General features: G+C 53.6%; 1 protein-coding gene across 1 annotated transcript in view; it reads left to right on the forward strand.

Moving 5' to 3' along the window:
- KCNK12 (potassium two pore domain channel subfamily K member 12) overlaps window positions 1-6,505 on the forward strand; it is a 40,220-nt gene extending 33,715 nt beyond the window's left edge. Inside the window, exon 2 of the mRNA XM_059659897.1 lies at window positions 3,641-6,505. Within this exon, the coding sequence (XP_059515880.1) occupies window positions 3,641-4,542 (902 nt within the window). The 3' untranslated portion in view covers window positions 4,543-6,505. The remainder of the gene's footprint in view (window positions 1-3,640) is intronic.
- Window positions 6,506-10,960: the final 4,455 nt, after the last annotated feature.

Consider the following 10,960-nt stretch of genomic DNA (forward strand, 5'->3'; position numbering starts at 1 on the left):
TAAAATTAAGAACAGAAATATCAATCAAAGTATTTGAAATCGGGCAGATTCCAATCAGAAGGGGCACTGGGGATACCTTATAACATTGTTTTTTAACGGAAGTACTTTAGCCCATTTGCATCAGAATCATCAGGGGACATTTGCTAGATGCAAATTCCTGGGTCCCTCTCCTGACCTCCTAAATAAACCTCTGGAGTGGGACCTGCCTTGAAATCTGCATGGTGGGGGAGGGGAGGGGGTTAATCCTCACCTGAGGATATTTTTCCATTAGTTTTTAGGGAGAGTAGAAGAGAAAGGGAAAGAAGAAAAACATTGATGTGAGAGAAATGCATTGATTGGTTGCCTCCTGCACAAGCCCTGACCAGGGCCCAGGCCCTGGGGGAGCCTGCAACCAAGGTACCTGCCCTTGACTGGAATCGAACCCGGGACCCTTTGGTCCACAGGCTGATGCTCTATCCAAACCGGCTAGGGCAGAATCTGCTTTTTAATCATGCATTCCAGTTGCTTGGAACAGCCCTGGTTTTTACATGCTGTTCTGGGGTAATTGTTAGTAGTGTCTTTTTACTCTCAAAAGTACCCTGGATTGGACTGTCAATTATATTTCTCCTCCTCAGAGCTGATACTACAGAACGAACAGGACAAGGTGCCTGAGGTGGTGAGCCAAGACTTCCTGTCTTCTAGCACAGTGGGAAGGGCTCCAGGGTCAGCTCAGCCACTTACAAACTATAACATGGGCAAGCACCCTCAACTCCCTTGGCCCATGTCCTGGCCTACATTGTTGGGTTGATGATGCTTCCCTCCCAGGGTGGCTGGAGGGATTTGATGTGTCCAGCATCTGGCAAAGAGGCTCCACCTAGAGCCACCGAAACAGACCAGAGCTGGCCTCCCCATCTCAATTCCAGATTCCTTGAGCTGAACTCTGGAGGCCCTGTCACTAGGGCCCCATTTGCGAAGGCGGCACCAGACAGGCTGTGCAAATGAGCTTCACAGCTTTTGTCAAAGTAGCACAATAAAGCCCCCAAGTGTCTGCTCTTTGCAAAGTGGGATGGCAGATCAATTGTGGCATAAACAAAATAGCAGGCTTGGTGCAAACCGGGGACAGATTACGCCTCTGCAGGGTGTGCTTGGGGAAGGAGGGGTTCTCGGGGTGGCTGGGTTTGTCTTTTCTCTGCCTGAAGCTTCAAGGCCCCTCTCCAGAGCCAGCCTGGCTCCCACAGATTGTCAGAGCTGGGGGGACCACTCCTCCACTCTGGGAAGCGGCAGCCCAGGCAGAGACCCCACTGGCCTCAGCAGGAAGCCTGACTCCAGGGCCTCAGCTTCCCCAGAGCTCAGACCTCAGGAATTGGGCCAGTGAGAGGGACATTTGCATTGGGTGCCCTCTGTGTTGTCAGAGAACCTTGTGACCTGCCTGTCCTCTTCTGGGCAGACAGTGCCACAATCACAGCCAATCAAGCATTTGAGATCATTTTAGGCCTGCTGTCACGACCATGAGGAGACCCCAGGACAAATTCTGGCCCAGCCTCTCTGTTGGGGCAGCAGGGAAAAGTTGTGCCCTGGCTCAGGGATGAGCTGCTGGCAGCAGAGGGGTGAGCATCTGTACAAAACCTCTAAGAAGGCAACCCAGAGACTCTGTGAGGGTAGGGACTGCATCTGTCTGGTTTTCCACCATATCCCTGAGCCTAGTATGAGGCCTGCCAAACTATGTCACCAGTACATGTCTGCTGAGGAATGAATGAATGGGTGGTGGTTGATCTTCCAGCTGCATATCTGGTGGTGCTGCCTTATAGAGGCCCTACCTCGGTAGAGAAGGAGAACTGGGGGGCTGAGAAGCAGGTCTCGTTCTGGTTCCATCATTCAGGGACATCCTGGAGGACAGATGCTCATGCAGTACTGGTTGATGTGATAACCAGGCTGGCTACTTAAGTGACTGATGGGCAGGAAGCATACAGAGTGGATGTGCTGGAAAAAGGGAGAATTCACGTCCTAGGCAGGATGCCATGAAATTGCACCACATTACTCAGAACGGCGGATAATTTAAAACTTATGGATTTTTTATTTGTGGAATTTTCCATTTAATATTTTCAGACCATGGTTGACCATGGGTAACTGAAACCGTTGAAAGCAAACCTGCACATAAAAAGTAAATCAGGTGATTTTTTTTTCTAATGAACTTAAGAACTTGAATTTGGCTTTAAAGAGGAGCAAAATTCCTCTATCAAATTCCTGGTTACATTGCTAATTTGGTTTTTCATTCTCTTGTGGCCAAATTCTAAATCTAGGGATATAATCCATCTTCCTCAACATGAGGGTCATGATCATAAGATTTTCTCCTAACTTGAGGCATTAGGCATAAGATCAAGACCACAGTCAGGCAAGTGGGCATTTCCTCCAGGGAATCTAGAGAATGATTAACACACAGGCTTAAGGAATTACTCTGAAAAAATATTTTCTCAGACCCTTTTAAGGAAATAGTAAGCCCAGGGAGACAAAACTCTACACACACACCCCATACACACACTTCCTGGGGCTGGCCCCACCCCACTAGCAGCACAGGTAGCCCTCCTGACACTGGGTATGAATTAACTTCTGACCTCTGCTGCAGAGGTGTTGACAGGTGCCATAGTGCTACTCAGACAGATGATTCATTTTCAGCTCAGACTCCAAGCAGCAGCGACTCTTCCTACAAAGAGATGAAACCCCCTCCTGTAACCAGAGTCAGGCAACCATGAGTCCCACCAAGAGACTACAGCCCGCAGCAGGCTGAGAGCTCAGGTTGGAGGCGCAGAGCTGCCACTCTGTGCTGCCCTGCATGGCATGAGCAGAGCCTTCTGCAGAGATCAATTGATAAAGAATCTCCTTTACAGACTGTGCTTTGAATAAGTGGGTAAGTTAAGACTTAATTATAAGAGTTCAAAGCAAATAAGCAGCTGCCCAGGCACAGAACAGAACTGCCAAGACAAAAGCGACCCCAGACACACACAGCACAGGCCGCCATTGGACCAAAACCTTTCCCTTGGCGAGGTGAGCAAGGATGACGTGGTCCTTGGGTGAGAAGAAGCTGATGCTCAAAGGCAGCCATGTTTACTCCCTGACTATTGTGGCCTCCTTCTCAAACAATCCTTTGTCAGTTTCATAAACCCCTTTTCAGAGACCATCAAATATAGCTACCTGGACTGAACACACTCTACCTGGTCCCCAGAAACCCCATATGAAATGAAGCCTTTATGGCATTCTATCCTAACAAGGCCCAGGTGTGCCACTGTTACATTAAAAAAACCGACTGGAGGGGTGGAAGGAAGAGCAGGTGACACTTGCTTTGCGGCATCTCGGTGGTTTGCATCTGTGCAGTGGTTTCTGTTGTGTCCTGATGGGTCCTTCCTAGTGACCCCCTTGCCTCACCCATTTTGGTTTATAGATCCCCAACAGGAGGGGCCCTGTCTCCTCCCACAGTTTATGGGCTGCCAAGATCAGGAACGTCTCGTGCCACTAAGGGAGAGAAATGTCTGAATACTGATTCCCCTCCACGTGAGTGATACCGCTCCAGACAGGAGCCATGTCACCGCCTGCATACACACGGCGCCCACCCGCTAGGGCCTCCTGCCCAGCCGGGACCTCCCTGACCCTTGCCCTGTCTCCACAGGTTTCGGCATGACCACGCCCGCCACGGTGGGTGGGAAGGCCTTCCTCATCGCCTACGGGCTGTTTGGCTGCGCTGGGACCATCCTGTTCTTCAACCTCTTCCTGGAGCGCATCATCTCGCTGCTGGCCTTCATCATGCGCGCCTGCCGGGAGCACCAGCTGCGCCGCAGCGGCCTGCTGCCCCCCACCTTCGGCCGCGGCTCTGCGCTCTCGGAGGCCGACTGCTTGGCGGGCTGGAAGCCCTCGGTGTACCACGTGCTGCTGATTCTGGGCCTGTTCGCCGTGCTGCTGTCCTGCTGCGCCTCGGCCATGTACACCAGCGTGGAGGGCTGGGACTACGTGGACTCGCTCTACTTCTGCTTCGTCACCTTCAGCACCATCGGCTTCGGGGACCTGGTGAGCAGCCAGCACGCCGCCTACCGGAACCAGGGGCTGTACCGCCTGGGGAACTTCCTCTTCATCCTGCTCGGCGTGTGCTGCATCTACTCGCTCTTCAATGTCATCTCCATCCTCATCAAGCAGGTGCTCAACTGGATGCTGCGCAAGCTGAGCTGCCGCTGCTGCGCGCGCTGCTGTCCGGCGCCGGGCGCGCCCCTGGCCCGGCGCAACGCCATCACCCCGGGCTCCAGGCTGCGCCGCCGCCTGACTGCGCTCGGCGTCGACCCCGGGACCTGCGACAGCGACGCCGAGGGCCGCCGCCTGTCGGGCGAGCTCATCTCCATGCGCGACCTCACCGCCTCCAACAAGGTATCGCTGGCGCTGCTGCAGAAGCAGCTGTCGGAGACGGCCAACGGCTACCCGCGCAGCGTGTGCGTCAACACGCGCCAGAACGGCTTCTCGGGCGGCGTGGGCGCGCTGGGCATCATGAACAACCGCCTGGCCGAGACCAGCGCCTCCAGGTAGACCGCCCGCCCACCCTCCCGCCAGTCCGCCCGCCCGTCCGCCCGTCTGCGCGCCTCGCTGCGTGCGCCAGGGACCCCCTCCAGGCTGGCGTGCCACCAGGCGTGGCTTGCTTTCCTTCTCTCAGACGCTGGCGCTTTCTTAATCTTTATCCAATAAAATGAAACCAAAAAAAAAAATTTTTTTTTTAAAGAAATACTATTTGGACGGGCCTGATGTTATCAGGGGCAGGTTTTTGGATAACCTGTTTTCCTTGTGGGTCCCCTCTTGGAGAACCGTGGCCCCCAGCAGATTCTCCTCCAGGGAGAGAAAAAGTGGCACCCAGACCCTCACGCGATGCATACCGCAGCCAGGAGAGTGCCAGTCCTGGGTTGTGCAGACTGGCATTCAACCCGGTCCCCATGCGCATAAGCAGCCGGCAACCCCAAAACATATGGTGCAACTTTACATGGCTCAGAGTTACCTCCGCAGCATTTAGAATCTTGGCCCAGCCCAGCAGCTTCCTTCTGGTCGTTAGAAGTGATATAGTCACAGTTTTGACAGATGGGGGTGGGGAGAGCCATCTGTTACCTCCTGGCGTGTATATATAGCACAGCCGCTACACACAAGTGGTGTAGTATTACGCAATGAGATGAAACACGCACCAACTCGGGGACTGTGGCGTTTCCGAGATTTGGAAATGGCAATGGTAAGGGGCTTGCTTAGCTGGCCTTTCTCAGCCTGTATTTCTCTTAGCACAGTACCCAGGGCAGCTACTTGTAATGAAGGAAATCAGGGTGGCCTGCAGGAGCCCCGCTCTCCGTCAGCTGCCTGATCTCAGAGGCTCCAGGCGTATCTCTGAACCCCGCAACCCTCCTTTCTCTCCCCAGCACCATCCACCAGGTCGCTGCTCATCATTAAATAGGAATGTGCGTCTTTTCAGACAAGGTTCTGCTTTGTTAGTGCGGGTTCTTTTTCCTCCTTAACTCGATCAGTTCAACATTTTTCTCTTTTAGAGAGAGCCTGAGGGTGCAGAGCACAGCCCCAGCCCACCCTCCTTCTCTGAATAGGGCTCTGCCAGCTGCACCCTGGGGGCACCAGGAACCCAACACAGCCATTTTACACATGTCAGAGAATTGGGCTTCAGAGCCCATAATGTTTGGGGGGCACATCCCATTCTAAACCCTTTTTGGCCCCCACAGATAATCAAGTGAATGTGTTTCCTCCACAGAGTATGTACTGGAGGTGGAGGAAGCTGGGAGGGAGGCAGCTGGGGAACAGGAAGATGGAGTCAATTTTAGGATCCCAGTTTTGCTCTGGATGATCCTCAAGCTGAGGGACAGGTTCTCCCAGACGCCCCCTCTGCCACCCGGGGGTCACTGACCTGGAGGAGGGCCAGATCCCCCCCCCTTTATTGAAAGGAAAGGGGTCTTGGACTATGAAGGAACAAAACTTTCATCTCCTTTTAAATCTCATCTGGCAAGATGATGATCCCAAGGACAAATGCCAGAGTCTAGTCAGACATGGTATGACCCAACAGCATATATACACAGCTCTGACAGGAAGTCTTGGAAAGCACCAGACGCCTCACACCACCGTCTGCCCGAGAGGCATTGAAAGCTGCGAAACCTCCCTCCCTGGCAGTGAGGAAAGCATATGTGTCTGGAACACACACACACACACACACACACACACACACACAGACACGCATGCACACACACTATTAAGAGTCACACTTGAATGTCAGCCTCCCCTTTTCCCTTCTAGTTCATGGCAGAAGGGGGAAAAAATGACTCTCCAGTTACTTTGGGTAATTTCTAATTTGGGCTGAAATAGGTTCTTAAACACAAGCCCTAAACGGGGATGGAGCCAGGGAGGCAGAGTGGCCGGGAGAGAGGCCAGTGTTGCTAAATCCTGAAGGGTAGGCTTCCGGAGAGCCGTGCTTCCAGGATCCCTGTGACTGTCAGGCAAGCTCCTGAGCATCCCCCTACCCTGCTACCCACCCCTCACACCCGCCGGGGTCTGAGTGACGGCTGTGGGCACACTGAAGGGACTGCACACCAGGCACACGTTCTCTAGGGCAGGGCCTTCTCACAGGGCCTAGAAATAAAGTGTCAGATTCATCCCTTTAAAAGAAGGAAAGATTAAAAGGCATCCAATTAGACGTGTCACCTAGGCAACGAGAAATAACTTGGGGATCAGAGCCATCCAGAGGGGGAAGTAGAGTTCGCCATGATAGAGGCATCTAGATCGTGAGGTCTTAATAGCTGGCAAATAGCAGCCAACCTAGAGGGAGTGAGCCCCGGGGACAGCACGGAAGGCCTAAGACCCAGCTGGCAAGGCTCTTTGAGGCAGACGGGCCAAAGAGGTGTCCAGGTGGTCCCAGTGACCACACGCATGACTCCGCAGGATCCCATCCCCACAGAAGGGAACAGGACCCGCCTCCAGAAAAGAACAACTCAGAAGCCCCTTTGGCAGTCTTCTCTGTCAGCAGTGCTTCCTGAAGTCTGCCCTAAGATGCGCATGCCTCTGCCTTCTGTGTTCCCTTCTTTTCCTACACTTTGCCTTTGAAAGGAGGCCATTGTGGGAGCTTGGGCAAGCTTCTGAAGGAACCGTAGGTGTGAGGGGGCCGGGAGTAACCTTTCCCTCTAAGCCACCTTCAGAGGAACACCAGTCCGCCAACATCCAGGGCAGCTCAGGATCCAGCAGCACGTGTGTGTTTTTGCCCATATTCTTCTGGCCCCTCCCCGATCTCAGTACATCATTGTGGGTCACCTCAGGCCAAAAGGCTCCCCAGATGCCAGGAAATGCTTCCTGGGAAAAGTCGGGCTCCCAAGTTCAGGGGGATTACTGGAGCTTAGACCACACCCAAAGGGGCTGTTTGACACCCTGCTTAAGGGGGGGGAACTGAGAAGCAGAGTCCTTGCCAAGCAGGAGTGGGGCCTCCCCATTGTTATGCTCAGATTTCAAGATCCCCCAAGACAGACCACTAGGGAGCCGAGTCCGATGCAAAAGCATAGAGTCATTTATTCAAGCCCGGGACTTGGTCCCCCCCGCATGCCTCCATTACTGGATGCAAGAGAGAGAGCCCTGAGTCCCAAGGGAACAAAGAATTTATAGGGCTTGGGGTCAGAGGGTGGGGGCACACTCTGACCACTGATTTGGCCAATTCCGGTTGGTTGAGTGAGGGCGGGGGGGCTAGTGACGCAAGGGCAGGGTGCAGCTAGGGTCTGGTTACACAAAGACAGGGGGGTGGCTAGCATACTCTTGGCCTTGGGTTAGTTTCCCCCACTTTCCCATTGGCTGAGATAAGGGCAGGCTGAGTAACTGATACATTCAGCGGCTTTTTCTTGGAAGAGGGGATAAGGACACAGCTATCAGTCCTGTTCTGTCCTTTCACCCATCATTCCAGGAACAGTGGCATTGACAGGGACCCCCTTCTTTGGTGCAGGTTCTTCAGAACCTCAGGGTAAGAGAGCGCTCCATTTTCATAGATGCTGTGGCCTCTCCCGCCATGTGGGGTCTCCAGTTTGACCCACAGCTGTCTGCTCACTGCAGTCTACAACTCCCCCAGCACCAGGAGTCACTTCCTAACCTTAGGCCCACACTCACCCCCTCCAATGCTGGGATGCTGGGGCTGAGGGGCAAAGATGGCATGAGCTCTTAAGGTGCCCTTGCCACCCTCTGTGGCTACTCAGAGGGTCTTGGCGAATAGCCGTGTCTTCTGACCCCAGACGCCTCACCCATGGGGCCCTTGCTTGCTAATCAGGCCTCCCGGTCAGGCCCCTATGTCCTCTGAAGCCAGAGCCTCCTGAACTGGAAAAGGAGGCAGACATCTCGAGCAGCCTCAGGCCCTCGGCTTGAGGACAATGCCTAACAGTCCTGAGCACTTGTCCCAGGAGCCTCACACATCACAGTAACACACACACACACACACACACACACACACACACGCCTTACAAAGAGCGGCTAGCTCCATTCCCCCAAGGAAAAATCCTATTCTGTGTCACTTTAAGAAGAAAGATTTCCCATTTTTAACTCCCCGGAGATCTAGAGCCTGGAAAATTCTTCTCTGCCTGGGGGAGTTCCACGCACATGTTGCATGAATGTGTATTTTACACAGAAGCCAGCGCCCAAACCCAAGTCAAGCCCTGGCAAATAGCTGCTGAATTCACCCAGGCTCCTGCATTCCTCAGTCAGGCCTCCTGGCAGGGGCCCTCTTCCTGTGTGCTGTGGGGTGAGGGGGACTGAGCTCTCATGGCCAAAGGAGCCCCGAGGTTCTGGGGAGCCGAGGCTGAGGGCAGCCCACAGAGAGCTGTGGGCCAGGTGGTTTCATCTTACTGTAACTTTTTACATTCTTTTTAAAAAGCACAATTCCACATGCACACTGTCTGGAAAGCACATCCGGACAGATTGCTTAGGGCACTGCTGAGTCCAGAAGAGGCTGCTGGGGCCTCTTTGTTGCAGTGGTTATATAACACGCTCGCTCCATTCCCTGGGGTGGGGAGGGCTGGAGAGCTGCTGAACCCAGCGTGGACTCGTGGACTCGGGCCTGGACTCTTGCCCCTGGAGCAGCTTGGCACACACCTTCAGGCTCGCGCAGCATCTCTGCCCGCCCAGCCGGTCTCATTATGCATTGAGGAGCTATGAGATTTCTGCACTAACCTGACCCAAGCCCTCTTCCCCTTTCTTCTAGCCTCTTTCCCTCCCCCTCCTCCTTAGGGAAGCTCCCCCTGGCTTTACAAATTATTTTCTATGCTTCATGTTCTCTCAGGAGGGGTGGGTAGAGCATGCGGGGCAGGCCTGCAGGGTTTCTTAAACAATACATTTATTTTTCTGAGCAGCACTCCAAGAGAGGGCTTGAAGGGTATCTGAATTACCGATGAATAAAATGTAGCCTGCCACCCCTTGAGCTGTTTGCTTTCTGTCTGTCAGAGCCACCTGCCTCTCTCTCCCTACTCACACCTCCTCTCTGGGCCCCCAGGGGACTTCTGTTTGGAGGGTTGGGCTTGGGTGGCAGCTCCCAGAGGGGTTGGTGGGGGCAACAGGCAGCTTGGGCAAATGGGCCAAGGCCAGTATCTGATAGCCAGGGTCAGAAAGAAGGCAGGGGTGCCCAGGAAACGAGCTGGGGGAGTTGGAGGATGTGGCCCTGGTTTCCAGCTCTGGCTGTGCACGGGTCTTTCCAAAGGCAGCTTTAAAGATACTGATGCCCAGGCTCCTCCCACCCCCTCCACGCCCTGACCCCCGAGATTCTGATTTCAAAGGCGTGAGGAGGAGCACAGGCAGGCACTGGAATTTGGGGGAAGCTGCCACGGTGATTCCAATGGTCAACCAAGGTCTTGAACCTACACTTTCACACAGAGCACTCACTGGTGTGGAAAGAGCACTCATGTAGGAGTTCAGAGGTCTGATTTCTAGTCCTGTGCCTGGCAGTCACAGTGCTTGCTCAGATCTGCAGTGCCCCCCACCTCCCAGGAGCCTTATGAAAAGTAAATGAGTGGCTGGGAACTCTGAAAAGTATGAAGTGCTCCATAAATGCGGTGTCACCGTTGTTAGAGGAATTTCATAACAATAAGGGACCAGGCAGCCCCTATCACCTCTGCAGGGGAGCCTTTCTGCAGGGCCAGCTGGGAAGAAGGCTGCCCACAATGCCTTTGCAAACCTGTCCTTATCGGCGCCACTTTAACCACCATCAGAGGAGTGCCAAATAGTGCACACTCCACCGAGGCTCTCCTTCCTCCACAGCCCCCTCCCCTGGCCATCCTTTTCCTTCAGGTTGCCTTGGAGATGAGAAGTAATCGGCAGGTTACACAAGTCCTGACCCTACCGACCTCAGTCTGCAAAATCACTCTCTAGCCTCCTCCAACCCAAAACGAAAGTTCAACTGCAGTAACATCACGCTGGTCTTTTGGTCTTTTCAATGCTGGTCAAAGGTACTTAATTGATTTCATGACCTGCCTATGAATCACCCCCGCAGTTGGTAAAACATGGGCCTACAGTCCTTCTGGAAAGAAACCTTCCCATTTCCCTGCTTCCAGCTAAGACGCTGCTTCCAGCCAGCTGTGGCAGCAGAGGGGTCTGGGCTCAGGTCCCCCATCAGCCCTCCTCTCCCTTTGGGACTCCTGCCCCCGCTGTGTAATCAGCTCAGGCAGGTGTTGGCTGCAGGAAGTGGTGCTTACCTGCCTTTCAAGTCCTAAGGCCTGTGATTTGTGATTCCTATGGCAGTTTAGACCCCCAGCCAGCATCCCTGGATGGACCACCAATGCACTCCCTTCCATGGTCAGTTAGCTTTCTGTGAAAACATCTTTTCCTAATGAGAAGATAAGAAAAAAGAACTTCCGTTTACCCAGTCAGGCCCTTGGACAAGAGATTTGCATATTCATCTCATTATCCCATATCAATCCTAGGAGTTTGGTACTTTTCTCCCATTTTGTCCTCGGTC

This window comes from Myotis daubentonii, chromosome 12, assembly GCF_963259705.1.
Source record: "Myotis daubentonii chromosome 12, mMyoDau2.1, whole genome shotgun sequence".
NCBI lineage: Eukaryota > Metazoa > Chordata > Mammalia > Chiroptera > Vespertilionidae > Myotis > Myotis daubentonii.